Raw genomic sequence first — 18,389 nt, forward strand, 5'->3', positions numbered from 1 at the left:
CCAAACAATAGGATAGTTGGGACATCTCCGGGGTTTCTCCTGGATCTGTGATGTCCCCCTACTTTTCTTCCCTTTGGATTCCTTAAATAATTGTTCCTATTTTGAGCCATTTCCATTTGATTTTCCCATGTCCAATCGTGAAAACCTAAACTTTGAAATCTTGAAAGCAAAACCACCTGATCTTAATCGAGAGTTATCTTAAGTTATTTCGATCATTTAAGATGTAATTAACTATAAGGGCTTGCCTCTATAGGGAACCATGAACCCAGATAAAATAAACCCTATCTAATTTTTATGTTAGATAGGGGAACTTGTTGGCCTTTTTATAAAATATTTCGCAGATCAAAACGGATGTCACAAATTGTTTAGTCTAGATGATTAAATCCCAATTACAAGTAATATATTTATTCTTCGGGATAAATGTATTGCTTGTAGTATTGTATTAAATCATCTAAATTATTAAAAATGTGAGACTCGTTTGGTCTCACTTATTTTAAAAATTAAAATGTTACTTCTTTAAAAAAAAAAAGTTATATTTATATTATTTTCAAAATCCCAAAATCATCACCGTTTACAAACTACGAAAGTGAAGTTGAACAATAAAACGGCCGACATGCGTCTCATCTGTGACATGTACCTTCATCAGTTAGGGCATTTGAGGAAGTTGTCTATATATTTGGAAGTTTGAAATTCTCTTATCTAGAGATGCATTGTGTCTGGTAAAGGCTCCTCTTGGCCTTTTTAGACATTTACTATCAATCCTGTTGATGCTCTTCTCAACACCAACAAAAAAAGGTAGTTCGAACATACTCTATATAAATGCCCATTACTTCGAACTCACTATCTCTTAAAACAACCCCGACAATCTAGTTAGAGTCTGTCATGGGTTTTTCTTGAATCACTATTATTTTTTTTATTCATTGGCTTCGAGTTGAGACTCATTTATGATGTCTTCATCCTTTTCGATGTCATTTTCTATTTCTTAACTGCTCCCTAATATGTGAAATAAAACATTTTTCTGGTTGCGTATTCTAAGTCAATATGCCCAAATTTCTGGTTTTGGAAACACTTATAGTTAGAATGAATTTGGGAATACAAATTGGTTCCACTTATTCTCCACTCTGAACTAATGTTCCTCAGGTGGGATTTGTTTGGATGTTCTTTTGGGTGTATTCTTTTTGCTTGATCCTGAGGTTGAATTTTATTTATGAGATGTGACAGTCATCCGGGATGTTGCCTTTCCACTTTTGAAGTTAGGTTCTCAATATCTTCTCTATAATAAACTGATAGGTACTGATATTGCATTTCTTATTTCATCTTAGACCATATAGTAATTTCACTCTTTTCTTCTGATTGTCGAAGAATCTTCAAGCTCTCCCACCAAAAAGATGCAATCTTCCTTAATTTGTATGCATTTAGTTTAACCATTTCGTTCGGTGGAACGTCATGACACTCAGAAACATGTTCCAATATCTAGAGTCACTCGATGGACTCATCTAGATTCTTGTGGTCGTCAAAATATGACAAATTCATCTTTACTTCAAAATCTCTGTCATCCAATATTTCATGCCAACTCTTTCTGGTCAATAGTTCTTCATCCCTGAAATTGAATGGTGTTTGGATGACCTTTGGATGGTCTTCTCTCGATAGCGGTGGGCCTCCATTGCAGTTGGAGGATTTCCTAGTGCATATCCTCACTTTAAATTTCTTAGACACCTCTTTGCAGATTTCTCATGAGCAACATCGTGGTATTTCCTTCTAATCAAGTCTCCGACAAGTGTCTCTTTGGTGGCGTAATTAGGGTGTAGGTGTAGGTGTAGGTAAGGGTGGAGGGATGGTTTGAGTGGGAGGGAAGACGGAAATTTTTTTTTTGGGGATTGTGGGCTGATTTCGGTATCATTAGGATAGGATCAGCGTTAAACTCATTCTGATACTAATGATACATGAGTTAACCTAAACAATAATAGAAAGAAAATCATTAATGTTGAATTCAAATAGAAAATTACAACTGACTCATGGGAAATTGAAATTGCAACAATTGATAACACAAACCCAATATTATTTCAGATTGAGATAGTAGATTCACATCCAAACTGGGGAGGAAAGTTCAAGTGGTTTTAGGTACTCAATTGACATTCAATACAACTTTTTATCCCCAAAAAGACAATCGCCAAATAGAACGATCCAAATATTGAAAGACATGCATTAATTTTGTACTCATGATTTTGGTGGAAACTGGAAAATGAACATACTTCTAATAGAATTTACCTACAATAACAGTTTCTAGGTCAATATTGGTATGACTCCTTATGATGCCTGTAATGGAAGAAAATGCAAGACACCTCTTTGTTGGGCAGAAATAGGTGAAATGAAATTAATTAATGTTGATTTAGTTGATGAAGCAACTAACATGATCCGATTGGTTCGTTACAAGATTGAAAGCAATCTAAGATAGTTAGAGAAAGTATTATAACGTTAAACACCAATCAGTGAAATTTAAAGTGGGATAATTTGTTTTTCTAAAGATCAGTTCGATGAAAGGTGTTAAGTGGTTTAGAAAGTCTGGAAAGTTGGGTCCACGATATGTTGGTACGTGCGGAAATATATTGTTAATGAGACTATTAAGCTTTTTACAGACCACATGGACGTTCAACCTGATCTGACATTTATAAAAGAACCAGAAAGAATCATAAATTATGACGTGAAGCAACTAAAGAGAAGAGAGTTTCCTTTTGTTCGTGTATTATGGAAGAACGAGATTGGAAAAGATGCTGTTTGGGAGAAAGAATCAGAAATGAGAGATATATCCATAGCTTTTTAATTAAGGTATGAAATATATCCTTGTTCTTTAAATTTCAAGGACGATTTTTTTTAAGGATGGGAGATTATAATAATAACCAATTAAAAATTTTATTAACTTAAAAAATAAACTGAATTTACCTATTACGACACCTTGAAGCTGGTATTGTTTGGGTATCACTTCCACCACCTGCAGGAAGTATAGGAGGGCTTATTTTCTTATTTCCTCCTATTCGACACCACAAGATCAACGAGTAAGAGATAGCGTCAGAGACAAAGGGAAAGAAATCAAGAGAAGAAGTAAGAAAGCAAGAAGAAGAGTAAAGAAGAAAGCGAAGAAGAACAAGAGAGGAGTGGGAAATTTCAAAACCACGAGAGCAAGGTACTTTCCACGCTTGAGAGACACTTTTTTCCTCCATTCCACACTGGCCTAGTGCAAAAAGCTCGAGCAACATGCAGAAAGGGTTTTCTCGTGACGGGAAATGCTCGACCGAGCAACCACGCTCGTTGCAAAGCTCGAGCTACTCGAATAGGGCTTCTTCATGCGTCATGATCGTCTGCGAACGAAGAAAAGAGGAAGGGAATACTAAGCATTTTTCTCTGTCGTGCGGCTCTCGGAGAACTCGATCGAGCATATCCAGGGTATGGAAGCAAGAGACGACTCATGAGAGCTTTTCTCATGGGCATGAGATGCTTGACGGTGAGCGAGAGGAGGAGGGATTCATTGGGCTTGCAGGGTCATACGACTGAGCTCTACATATTTCTCATAAATTGGGTAAGGCAGTGAGCGTCAGAAAGAATTTCGAGCTTAGGCAAGTAAGGTGAAAGTTAATTTATCAAATATAATTCCAAATAAATTCAGTTAATGTCAGAAAATCTTACAATTGAAAATGACTTAATATCGCTAAAATTTTTGTATGAAGTTTGGCGAGCGAGTTAAAGAAGAAGATGAATTTCGCGTATAAAGTCAAAATTTTGTATTTAATTATTATTATTTTTATTAATTTGTATGAAATTATGAAATAAGATTAAAAGTATTATTAATCTTCTTAGAATATAATTAATTGAATTATAAATTGTTATTATATTAATGAAATTGGTTAAGATTAAGAATAAATTAGAAAGCATTTATAGAAATTAATAATAAGTATTGATTTAATTAGATAAAAAGATAAATGAAATTTTCTAAATAATTAGGTTAAAATTCTTGTGAAAGAGGGACAAAATTGATAGAATTAATTAAATCTGATGTGTTATTAGAAGCTAATTAAACCTTATCTGTTATATAAGTTTACAAAAGAGATTTGGTTGATTTGAGGAAAAGAATAATCTGACTGCATCGTAGAGGTGAGTAAATATGTTTTTATTTTATAATATTCCTGTTTATTTACACGCTTACTATTTTCCAGCATTTGATTTAAAATGCAAAAGTTCATATTTTTTTTAAATGTTAATTGCGAGAAAAAGGTATGATATATGCATTTATGTGGGAGTCACATTTGAATGGTGCTCGGAAGGGATTACAATGTATCCGTACACATAAATGGAAATTAAAATAAAAATTGTTGTTTACCTTTATGGTGGTTTGAAAAGTGTTAAACATATATATATTTTTAAAGTATATGTTTAGACGATGACTTTAAATAATGAAAAGTGTAACATAAATAAATGAAAGTAAACAAAACTGTTTTCTTTACTGTTTTGTTATTACTTATCATAGCTTTTTTAATGTTTACTCCATTTTGAAAAAATGTTTTAAAAATAAGAATTATTGCAACTTAGAAATATCTGCCCATTGAGTAGTTTTAACTCAAATATTTAGTTGCTAACATTTATAGGAAAATTTATTTTAGGCTAAATTAAACTCAAAGCGTGCGTGTATAGGCGCCGAGGAGCACAGACTGATAGATACTATGTTAATTTTTTTGCTCGGTTATAAATATTTAAAAAATCTGTATAAAATGGTTATAAGTTTTAAATTTTTTAAATATAATGGCTTTTAGGTTTTAAATTTCATTTTAATCATGAAATAAAACTGTTAGATAGTTTTTTTCTGTCTGACCGATAATTTTTACTTTGACAATTCTATGCTCTCGGGTTGGGTCGTGACATAAAGCTTGAGTTGGGGGTAGTGGTGCCGATCGACGAAGATTTTGGGCCTCCTAAGAAATAAGAAAGGGTGTTTAGAGGGTGGAATGGTAGGGCGACACCAAAAGAAGAATGTAGTGGGCTGTGTTGGCGATGTAGGACAACTGGACAACAGTAGCACAATAAGGCAACAGAGTTGCGCAGAGCTGCGACAACATTGCAGGATTGCTGGAAAGGCTGGAGTAAGGTGTTGGTATGACTGAACAATGGTAGACAACAGAGCGAGGGGTTTTTAAGGCTGTGACAACGAGACAAAAGGCTGGAAGGAGATGGTGGAGGGTGTTGGGATGGATGGAACAGTGATGAAAACAATAGAGAGTGCTGGAATCACAAAGTTAGCGGAGAGTGAATGACAACGATAGCTGCGAAGGATGGGGGGAACTGTCAGACAACAAGAGGATGGCTGTCTTGGTCCGCGACAGCTAGGGTTGGTGATTGTAATTGAAAAACTGCAGAGAAAGCAATAAATATGCGCAGTTCTGGGGATTTTTCAGCAATGGAGGTCGGTCGGAAGCAACTTGGGGTGGATGCGAACAGGGATAGGGAAGATAATCACCACCTCGGGACCAAGATACGACCGTAGCACCACTCAAATTTTTGGAATGATAGAAACTACGATCTAAACCCTAATGCAACATATATATAGGAAAATACTAAAAACAAAGGAAAGGGAAAGAAGAAACCAACTAAAAATTGGAATAAAATCGAACGATTATCGTTCGGTTCGACTCTGCGCCTCTTACATGACCCAAGCGCCTCGTCAGGTCCAACAACGAGAGATTGTCGCGTCAAGCGTGAAGACCTCATTTGATCGTTGATGTAATTGTAGGAGATGCTGATAGACGAGCGTTGGACAATAAGTTTGAACTAGTAGGGGGCTAATAGGATCTTTGAAGTGAAGATTGATTAAATCAAGACAAGTGCAAAGAGCGAGCTGCCTGATGATTTGGCCAGAGTGGTGATTGGCGCAAATGTTGAAGATAGTGAGGTTAAGGAAGTATGAGAACTTTGGTGAGGAAACTAGAGGAGAGGTTGAGAGTCTAAATCATGACGAAATTAGAAAGTAAGGAGGAGACAACCTTTCAAAGATTTTGCGGAGGGAAAGATTTTAGATATTGCCATTATTGTTGATCATATCCTTGTTATGGGGCTTTAACCCCTTGTAGGGAGATTCAACCATTGTGAAGAAAATTTTGACATTTAACTTTTTATGTACTTGGCAACTGATGCAACCATCTCATCTCCTCAAAGAGCCACATCTCCATTTACATGAGAAAGAGGGAAGAGAGTGGAGGGGATGTAAATATGACAATTGAGGAGATTGGGTAGTGGAATTTTGGGAAGAGAAACATATTTTTCAAAGCGAAGGGGAAAAAAGAATGCCTTATTGACATATTTTATGGAAGGAGTACCACTTTTATGTTCTTTTGAAATCAAACTATAATAGTGACACTTATCACAACTATAGGGATATATTTTCCCTTTTTAAACCATATTTGAGTTATGTGTCATCCTTAATTATTTTCTCAATAGCATTCAAAATTTTTTCTCTTTGAAAGCATATTTTTTTCTTAATAATCTTTTGTAACTATTTAGACTACTCCATGAAGTCTTCTTGTCAATGTTCAATCTATTTCTAGACACTTTCAAAATTCCTGGACAATATCCTTAAAGGAATTAGCTATGTTACGTCATTTCATGACTGAATCAACTGAGTAATTTGAATTTTCTTATCCTAGAAATCTATATTGAAAAAGTAACAATATTTTGGCAATTCAAAATTTGCCGACTTATTCTAAGAAAATAAATTTTGATTTTTTTTAACTCCTATGTTACTCACCCATAATTATTACTCTATTTTGTGCTGAAAAAAACTCTTTTAAAATCATTGGACTTTTGAAAAAATTTTCCTTTCTTTCTAATTAAAATAAAAGCCTATATATGATTTGGTGGCACCATTTTTGTAAATGTTCCTATTTCTTAAATTATGTATTCACTATTGCAGGTTCATATGTTACTATTAAATTTAGTGTAACTTCTTTCATTGTACTTCTTTTTTTAATTATATGAACATCATAAATCCTCTCATAAGTCATCCTATGAGAACCTTTATATCCAATTAAGTTACCTATTATAAATGTTCTTCCTTTTTCAGGTTTTTTAATTATATGAACATCATAAATCCTCTCATATGTCATCCTATGAGAACCTTTATATCCAATTAAATTACCTATTATAATTGTTCTTCCTTTTTCAGTTATAGGTTGTAAGAGTTCATCTATTTTATTTCTCGAAATGCTATATTTAATTTGTCTTGTAATCTACACTTGTCTATAATAACTTCCCTGATGGTAATCACCTTATCGTTAATTCTTTTAACCTAATAATTTTATCTTTATGCTTTTTTTTACTATCCAGCGCATCTTGATTTATTTTCCTTTCTTTCAGATTTTAATGAAAAATTAATATTTATTTTTCATTGAATCACTGCATCCATCATTTTTTTTTGTCCTACTCGAAGGCGGCCTTAATTCTATGAGCTATATCTAATCTTAGTTATAGACTAACCAGCAACTTTTAATCATAGTTATGCGTAGTTGCTATACATTTTTTTGTTTTTTTGAAAATTTAATACATTATTTATGAACAATTACCCTGCCAGTAACCTTTCATCTTAAGAAAGCTATTGTTTTGCCTCCCCCTCTTCCTATTTTTAGCTTGCACTGTAAATAAAATTGCGTTCTTTACCTAAACCCTTGGATTCCCCCTTTTCTTTATTTTCTCGTAATGAATAATATGTATTCCTCTAATCCTTATTTCTATCAAAATTTTCACATTTTTATTTAATGGCCCTAATTTAATGTGTTGAATCAATTCTTTGTTTTAGAATTAGTCAACCATTACTTTTCACTACTATTATTTAAGCTGTGGCACGTCACTTATTAGTGACAGTCTTGCCAAACTATATGTATTTTTCACCACAATCGGGCCAATTTGTGATGTGGTATTTAAGGGTGATATCTTAGCAAACTTTGCCTACTTCTCAATGCCTCTTCTGAGGAATACTGTAACATTGACAAAATTTAAATTTGATTAATCTCATTAGTTTTGGCATATGTTTATGATTAGCTGACGATCCAATACAATTTTCAAAATTTTTCACCTGGGCTTGGGAATGAAAATGATAATCTTAATGCTATATTCTGGATATCAAATGTACTTTAGTAGATAGCTAATCCTATTGGATGCTTTAAGGATTTTTCATGTGATGGGTCACCTTATGGACCCCAACGTTACTTTGGATTCGTGTTCAGTGTTCTCAAAGTGCATTACAATAATGAAGTGATGATAGAACTATTTGCTTGTGGTAGGAAAATCTTAGGAATAGTAAAAATTTGAGAGCACTAGTCCCTCGAGTGCCTTCAATGGTGAAAATTGGTGAAGACGAGTTTGTTTTTTTTCATATCTGAGGCTAAAGCAGACAAAGGCTAGGGATTTGGAGAGAGCTTCACTTTCAGTTTGGTAGTTTATACTGTTGTAGTCTTGCTGAGTATTGCGCTTTAGCCTTGGCTCATTCAACTGACAGCTCAGTCATGATTGTTGCCTCCAGAGCTTCCTGGAAAACCTTTCAGTTCACATTGGCCAAGTGTTTTTGTTTTTTAGGGAGAGATTATTTGTGATGTTTAGAGGATTTTCACGATTGGATTGCTAAAGATTTCAATAGAAAGGTGTTTGAGGGTTGAGATTGAGTTATAGTTTATAAAAACAATTACTTGGTTACTTATTCTACACTTACCGGTGTTAACAGTATCATCACTTTGAAGTTTGAATTTGCTGGCAGCGATTTCAGCAACTATAGAGCTATATCCCTCTCCCTTCAATAATGGTAACCTTTCTAGCCATTTCATTGACAAACTGAACTTTCATAAGGATTCTGTAATGGCAGCAGGGAAACAAAAGTATGGCAAGATAAATTCCTCGTCGTGGTTGAGCTACAGCCGGAGCACCACTTGTACCCTCGAAGACGATCACCATCTCGGACGAGGGCGGGGGGCAGCCGAAGCACTACCTCGACATCGGATACAATCCTCAAAGGGAAAATATCAAGGCTAAAATCTGAATTCAGATATTAAAAAGCAAGGCACCTAACTCTAAGCACATCATTGGGGCAGCCGAAGCACTACCTCGACATCGGATACAACCCTCAAAGGGAAAATATCAAGGCTAAAGTCTAAATTCAGATATTAAAAGCAAGGCACCTAACTCTAAGCACATCATTCTCTATTTATAATAAGGCTAGACAATACTTAAAATAAGAAAATGAATAAAATCAAATTTTAGATTTTAGTAAAGACTTTTTAAAATAAGAAAGCATAATAAAATCAGATTTTAGATTTTAGGTTTTAGTAAAGACTTTTTAAAATAAGAAAGCATAATTAAATCAGATTTTAGATTTTAGGAAAGGTTTTTAAAATAAGAAAGAATGAAATTAGATCTCAGAATTTAGGAAAGAGGAATAAAAATATTCAGAAATTTAAGGAAAGAGGAATAAAAATATTCAGAAATTCAGATTTGGAAAGACTAATATTAGGAAGGTGCTAAGAAGGAAAGAGGGGAAGTGAAGAGGAGGGAAAGGGAGGAGCAGCAGCCCATTTGGAAAGACTTATATTAGGAAGGTGCTAAGAAGTAAATAGGGGAAGTGAAGAGGAGGGAAAGGGAGGAGCAGCAGCCTCCCTCCCTTTGAGGACCAGTCGGTCCTCCATAGTCCCCGCATCAATGTGTTTATGAATCTTCTCTTAATTGTTTGATTTCAAGAACGCCAACTTTTCAATTCAAATTAGTAGTGTTTGTTGTTATTCGATGACTTTGAATCTTTTCTTATTTGCTTCTGATTTATTCTCTTCAGGCCAATCTTGCTGATTCTTTCTTGGCTGATCTTGAAGAGTTATCTGACGATGAGGCTCCTGTACCTGTAAGCAGATAAATTTAACTCACATGGTTTTGCACCTATTTCTTATACGGGAATATACTTTTTTGGATTTCTAATTCTGCTTTTTGTGTGTAAGTCTTTCCTTTAATTTTGACATCATTAATGGTCATTTTATGTTCTCTTTTTTTTTTTTTTGCTAGGATGAAGATGAAGCAGAAGTTGGTGACATGGAAGAAGATGGAAATGATGATATGGATGACCTGGAAGCTCTCAATTACGATGAACTTGATAGTGTTTCAAAATTGCAGAAAACTCAAAGATACAATGATATTATGCAAGTAAGATGGCAAATGATCTTTATATATAATGCCAGTCTTTCTTCGATTCTCTACAAGTTAATATACTAAATTTTGGTGCAGTAAACTATATTTTGCTATACTCTTTTTCCCCCACTTCAAAGTTGTCTTTTGTTGACCGATTTGGCTTGTTGGTATCAATCTTTCTTTCTTGTTTTATTTATTTATATCCAATTATTAGCTTTATACATTCTGCATCTGTGAAAATCAGTTCCTGCAAATTATTTTATTGGTGTTTGAAAAATATGGAATTGCTAATGCGATCTACATCTCTTCATGCAGACAGTGTCTTTCAAAGTTTCAACGGCTTAAACTTGTCCCCTTTTATGGGTGCTACTTTTTCTTACTTCGAATATAGTTCTCTATTTTGATTAGTAATCACAAAATTTAGTTAAGCCACTACATGACTCGTCTTTTTCCAATCTTACTAAATTTCGATGAGCATTCTGTATTTTCTCAAGTTGCTTTTGCCTGTTCTCTTAATCACAGAAAGTTGAAGAAGCACTTCAGAAAGGTTCAGATATTTCTGGTCAAGGGATGGTTTTAGAGGATGACCCTGAGTATCAGCTGATTGTGGATTGCAATGGTTTATCGGTGGACATTGAAAACGAAATTATCATTATTCATAATTTCATACGTGACAAATACAGGATGAAGTTCCCTGAACTTGAATCTCTTGTCAATCACCCTATTGATTATGCTAGGTTGGTTAAAAAGATTGGTAATGAGATGGACTTAACGCTTGTGGACTTGGAAGGGCTTTTGCCCTCGGCTATTATTATGGTAGTTTCTGTTACAGCATCAACTACCAGTGGCAAGCGTCTTGCAGATGATGTCTTGAATAAAACAATTGATGCATGTGATCGAGCCCTTGCTCTTGATTTAGCGAAGAAAAAAGTACTGGATTTTGTTGAGAGCAGGATGGGATACATAGCCCCAAATCTTTCTGCTATTGTTGGAAGCGCTGTTGCAGCAAAACTTATGGGAACTGCTGGTGGTTTGTCTGCCTTAGCAAAAATGCCTGCTTGTAATGTACAACTGCTTGGGGCAAAGAGAAAGAATCTGGCTGGTTTTTCAACTGCAACTTCACAGTTCCGAGTTGGTTATCTTGAACAAACAGAGATTTTTCAGAGCACACCTCCTTCTCTGAGGACACGTGCTTGCAGACTTCTGGCTGCAAAATCAACCCTGGCAGCAAGAGTTGATTCAACAAGAGGAGATCCAACTGGGAAGACTGGAAGGAACTTACGCGAAGAGATACGTAAAAAGATTGAGAAGTGGCAAGAGCCTCCCCCTGCAAAGCAACCGAAGCCTCTGCCTGTTCCAGACTCAGAACCGAAGAAGAAAAGAGGCGGTCGCCGACTAAGAAAGATGAAAGAAAGGTGATTAAAGATGCTAATCTGAATCTTTTTTATAGGTTATTCATTTTAAAAAGTTGGTGGTCGCGATTGTTGAACTTTGCATTTTGTAGATATGCTGTTACTGATATGAGGAAGCTAGCGAACAGAATGCAATTTGGAGTTCCAGAAGAGAGTTCATTAGGTTGTACAATTAAACATTCTACAGCTCATGTGTTCTGTTTTCATTCTTATGACTGGCTTTTCTATCAGATGGTTTGAACTTCAAATATTTGATTATCATAAGAGTATTATCATATTTGCATTAGGACTGCTTTATCAAATCCGTTTTTCTTTTTGATCTTATTAGAATGGTTATGACATACATTCCTGTTTCTGATAGCCTGAACTACTTTTTCTTATATAAAAGTAGTAATCATCGGATCCAGAAGGTTACTTTGAAGGTCACTCTTTGTGCTAAAACCCTTTGAAGCTATCAACTTAAAGCTAAATGAGTTTAAAGCTTCCATTTCTAATTTGGGAGCTCATGTTTTTTGGTTGGATATGAGCATCAAAAACTCAAGCTGCCGAATGAATGCATCACCTTCTATTATGAATTAGTTGCATGTTCACCCTTTATTTGATAGAAGGTCTCATTTTATTTTTCTGCTTATTTTCACAATGTATTTCTTGAAGCACATTTTTTATTTTTGTGGCCAGGTTTTGGTTAAAGAAATTAAAATATATGTTATTTGTTCGGTAATAATTTATGAACTTGAGCTCTTTTCTTGTGACGGTTGACATCATACACAGACACACATTTATGCAAAGGAACTGCAGTATGCATTAGTGGAGTATAATTCATTTCATATGATCCCTTTTTTAAGAGTGTATTGATGATTAACTCTGATCTGTAAGCTAATGTATTTTAAAATCATTCATATTTTATTTAAAACATCCAACACTTCATGAAACTTTGATTGTTGAAAGGGGCAAGCCATTTAGCTTTTGCTGTTTCAAAGCAGTACTTTTTCGTGCATGTAAACAGGGGCAGTTTTCCACTAAACATGATCTTGTCCTGCAAATAAATGCTGTGTTAATCATGTCTATCATTTCCTTCTTGCTTTTTTTCTTCCTCTCTCCATTATGCCTCTTGCTGTTTTTCTTTGTAGCCTATGAAGATTTCCATTCTGCTTGAACATTTTGGAATTTTATATGGCATGTATTTTTCTATTCCTAGGTGATGGCTTGGGTGAGGGTTACGGCATGCTTGGTCAGGCAGGAAGTGGGAGGTTGCGCGTGTCAGTTGCCCAAAGTAAACTATCTACTAAAGCTGCTAAAAAGTATGTTAACTATATCATGTTTGTTGTTCTTTCAGAAACATTTATAATTTTTCTGGCTATCAAAAGGTGATATATGCTGTGAGTTTATTAGAAATAGAATAACACTTTTTAAGTCTATTTTTTTCTTTCAATAATACGGTCTGTTTTGTCTGGCATTGCATGTAAACCTTTGTTTTATTGATTTTTTTATTTGATTTTTTAAGGTTCAAGGAGAAAAGTTACGGAAGTAGTGGTGCTACTTCCGGATTGACTTCAAGTCTGGCATTCACACCTGTACAAGTGAGTATATTTTTCATCCGTTAATTTGCTGTTATTTTAAGTTACAACCTATACAAGCATTATTTTAATTGACTACATGTATATTCTTATCTATCCAGTTGTATTCTGCACCAGTTAAATTACTGTTATTTTGGTAAATTCATGTAAGCATTTGAGATGGCGAAGAATTTCAGACATATTTTGTGCTACTGCTAAGCACAATTATAAGGTGAAATTGAATTTGATGGCCAAAATCTGACTTTAAATTACCATGTGAATTCAAGATAGATTTCAGTATGCTGTATATGTGATGAGGATCAAATCACTTTCCATTTATTCTTTATAAGATGTGATTATTGTGTAATAAATATAAAATTTCTTAATTGTGAGGTTAAGGGCTAAAATATTTTGGGATGATTCAATTAGGATAGTGATCAAGTTGATTCTTGACTTTGGGCCTAATAGGTTCAAGTTTGAAACCACAATTGTAATCATTTTCTCATTCTTAGGATTTGTACATTAAATCTTCACTTGTGAGATCAAAGGGATACCACTCAATCATGGGATTGGTGGTTCGACAAATAGTTATCTTTAGAGTCCAAAATTTTTCAACTAATCAAGATTTGAATTTAAAACGACATTGAATAAAATTTGATTTAATTTTAGATGGTTTTAAATTTAGAACTTTGTTAAAATTTTATTTCCTAAACTAAGCAATGTGAATATGAGTAGGAATGAAATCTACTCATTCCTCTATATATTTGATAGAAAGCAATATATATATATATAATGTGAATATGAGTAGGAATGAAATCTACTCATTCCTCTATATATTTGATAGAAAGCAATATATATATATATAATGTGAATATGAGTAGGAATGAAATCTACTCATTCCTCTATATATTTGATAGAAAGCAATATATATATATATAATGTGAATATGAGTAGGAATGAAATCTACTCATTCCTCTATATATTTGATAGAAAGCAATATATATATATATAATGTGAATATGAGTAGGAATGAAATCTACTCATTCCTCTATATATTTGATAGAAAGCAATATATATATATATAATGTGAATATGAGTAGGAATGAAATCTACTCATTCCTCTATATATTTGATAGAAAGCAATATATATATATATAATGTGAATATGAGTAGGAATGAAATCTACTCATTCCTCTATATATTTGATAGAAAGCAATATATATATATATAATGTGAATATGAGTAGGAATGAAATCTACTCATTCCTCTATATATTTGATAGAAAGCAATATATATATATATAATGTGAATATGAGTAGGAATGAAATCTACTCATTCCTCTATATATTTGATAGAAAGCAATATATATATATATAATGTGAATATGAGTAGGAATGAAATCTACTCATTCCTCTATATATTTGATAGAAAGCAATATATATATATATAATGTGAATATGAGTAGGAATGAAATCTACTCATTCCTCTATATATTTGATAGAAAGCAATATATATATATATAATGTGAATATGAGTAGGAATGAAATCTACTCATTCCTCTATATATTTGATAGAAAGCAATATATATATATATAATGTGAATATGAGTAGGAATGAAATCTACTCATTCCTCTATATATTTGATAGAAAGCAATATATATATATATAATGTGAATATGAGTAGGAATGAAATCTACTCATTCCTCTATATATTTGATAGAAAGCAATATATATATATATAATGTGAATATGAGTAGGAATGAAATCTACTCATTCCTCTATATATTTGATAGAAAGCAATATATATATATATAATGTGAATATGAGTAGGAATGAAATCTACTCATTCCTCTATATATTTGATAGAAAGCAATATATATATATATAATGTGAATATGAGTAGGAATGAAATCTACTCATTCCTCTATATATTTGATAGAAAGCAATATATATATATATAATGTGAATATGAGTAGGAATGAAATCTACTCATTCCTCTATATATTTGATAGAAAGCAATATATATATATATAATGTGAATATGAGTAGGAATGAAATCTACTCATTCCTCTATATATTTGATAGAAAGCAATATATATATATATAATGTGAATATGAGTAGGAATGAAATCTACTCATTCCTCTATATATTTGATAGAAAGCAATATATATATATATAATGTGAATATGAGTAGGAATGAAATCTACTCATTCCTCTATATATTTGATAGAAAGCAATATATATATATATAATGTGAATATGAGTAGGAATGAAATCTACTCATTCCTCTATATATTTGATAGAAAGCAATATATATATATATAATGTGAATATGAGTAGGAATGAAATCTACTCATTCCTCTATATATTTGATAGAAAGCAATATATATATATATAATGTGAATATGAGTAGGAATGAAATCTACTCATTCCTCTATATATTTGATAGAAAGCAATATATATATATATAATGTGAATATGAGTAGGAATGAAATCTACTCATTCCTCTATATATTTGATAGAAAGCAATATATATATATATAATGTGAATATGAGTAGGAATGAAATCTACTCATTCCTCTATATATTTGATAGAAAGCAATATATATATATATAATGTGAATATGAGTAGGAATGAAATCTACTCATTCCTCTATATATTTGATAGAAAGCAATATATATATATATAATGTGAATATGAGTAGGAATGAAATCTACTCATTCCTCTATATATTTGATAGAAAGCAATATATATATATATAATGTGAATATGAGTAGGAATGAAATCTACTCATTCCTCTATATATTTGATAGAAAGCAATATATATATATATAATGTGAATATGAGTAGGAATGAAATCTACTCATTCCTCTATATATTTGATAGAAAGCAATATATATATATATAATGTGAATATGAGTAGGAATGAAATCTACTCATTCCTCTATATATTTGATAGAAAGCAATATATATATATATAATGTGAATATGAGTAGGAATGAAATCTACTCATTCCTCTATATATTTGATAGAAAGCAATATATATATATATAATGTGAATATGAGTAGGAATGAAATCTACTCATTCCTCTATATATTTGATAGAAAGCAATATATATATATATAATGTGAATATGAGTAGGAATGAAATCTACTCATTCCTCTATATATTTGATAGAAAGCAATATATATATATATAATGTGAATATGAGTAGGAATGAAATCTACTCATTCCTCTATATATTTGATAGAAAGCAATATATATATATATAATGTGAATATGAGTAGGAATGAAATCTACTCATTCCTCTATATATTTGATAGAAAGCAATATATATATATATAATGTGAATATGAGTAGGAATGAAATCTACTCATTCCTCTATATATTTGATAGAAAGCAATATATATATATATAATGTGAATATGAGTAGGAATGAAATCTACTCATTCCTCTATATATTTGATAGAAAGCAATATATATATATATAATGTGAATATGAGTAGGAATGAAATCTACTCATTCCTCTATATATTTGATAGAAAGCAATATATATATATATAATGTGAATATGAGTAGGAATGAAATCTACTCATTCCTCTATATATTTGATAGAAAGCAATATATATATATATAATGTGAATATGAGTAGGAATGAAATCTACTCATTCCTCTATATATTTGATAGAAAGCAATATATATATATATAATGTGAATATGAGTAGGAATGAAATCTACTCATTCCTCTATATATTTGATAGAAAGCAATATATATATATATAATGTGAATATGAGTAGGAATGAAATCTACTCATTCCTCTATATATTTGATAGAAAGCAATATATATATATATAATGTGAATATGAGTAGGAATGAAATCTACTCATTCCTCTATATATTTGATAGAAAGCAATATATATATATATAATGTGAATATGAGTAGGAATGAAATCTACTCATTCCTCTATATATTTGATAGAAAGCAATATATATATATATAATGTGAATATGAGTAGGAATGAAATCTACTCATTCCTCTATATATTTGATAGAAAGCAATATATATATATATAATGTGAATATGAGTAGGAATGAAATCTACTCATTCCTCTATATATTTGATAGAAAGCAATATATATATATATAATGTGAATATGAGTAGGAATGAAATCTACTCATTCCTCTATATATTTGATAGAAAGCAATATATATATATATAATGTGAATATGAGTAGGAATGAAATCTACTCATTCCTCTATATATTTGATAGAAAGCAATATATATATATATAATGTGAATATGAGTAGGAATGAAATCTACTCATTCCTCTATATATTTGATAGAAAGCAATATATATATATATAATGTGAATATGAGTAGGAATGAAATCTACTCATTCCTCTATATATTTGATAGAAAGCAATATATATATATATAATGTGAATATGAGTAGGAATGAAATCTACTCATTCCTCTATATATTTGATAGAAAGCAATATATATATATATAATGTGAATATGAGTAGGAATGAAATCTACTCATTCCTCTATATATTTGATAGAAAGCAATATATATATATATAATGTGAATATGAGTAGGAATGAAATCTACTCATTCCTCTATATATTTGATAGAAAGCAATATATATATATATAATGTGAATATGAGTAGGAATGAAATCTACTCATTCCTCTATATATTTGATAGAAAGCAATATATATATATATAATGTGAATATGAGTAGGAATGAAATCTACTCATTCCTCTATATATTTGATAGAAAGCAATATATATATATATAATGTGAATATGAGTAGGAATGAAATCTACTCATTCCTCTATATATTTGATAGAAAGCAATATATATATATATAATGTGAATATGAGTAGGAATGAAATCTACTCATTCCTCTATATATTTGATAGAAAGCAATATATATATATATAATGTGAATATGAGTAGGAATGAAATCTACTCATTCCTCTATATATTTGATAGAAAGCAATATATATATATATAATGTGAATATGAGTAGGAATGAAATCTACTCATTCCTCTATATATTTGATAGAAAGCAATATATATATATATAATGTGAATATGAGTAGGAATGAAATCTACTCATTCCTCTATATATTTGATAGAAAGCAATATATATATATATAATGTGAATATGAGTAGGAATGAAATCTACTCATTCCTCTATATATTTGA

General features: G+C 31.7%; 1 protein-coding gene across 1 annotated transcript in view; it reads left to right on the forward strand.

The window, feature by feature from the left end:
- Positions 1-13,216, forward strand: part of LOC110018350 (U4/U6 small nuclear ribonucleoprotein Prp31 homolog) — a gene marked incomplete at its 5' end in the record, with an annotated part of 22,649 nt that extends 9,433 nt beyond the window's left edge. The window contains 6 exon segments of the mRNA XM_020715639.1: positions 9,854-9,919; positions 10,078-10,215; positions 10,723-11,615; positions 11,705-11,775; positions 12,811-12,913; positions 13,117-13,216. Coding sequence (XP_020571298.1) covers positions 9,854-9,919; positions 10,078-10,215; positions 10,723-11,615; positions 11,705-11,775; positions 12,811-12,913; positions 13,117-13,216 — 1,371 coding nt within the window.
- Positions 13,217-18,389: the final 5,173 nt, after the last annotated feature.

The sequence above is a fragment of the Phalaenopsis equestris genome, unplaced genomic scaffold (genome assembly GCF_001263595.1).
Source record: "Phalaenopsis equestris unplaced genomic scaffold, ASM126359v1 Scaffold000002, whole genome shotgun sequence".
In the NCBI taxonomy this organism is placed as follows: domain Eukaryota; kingdom Viridiplantae; phylum Streptophyta; class Magnoliopsida; order Asparagales; family Orchidaceae; genus Phalaenopsis; species Phalaenopsis equestris.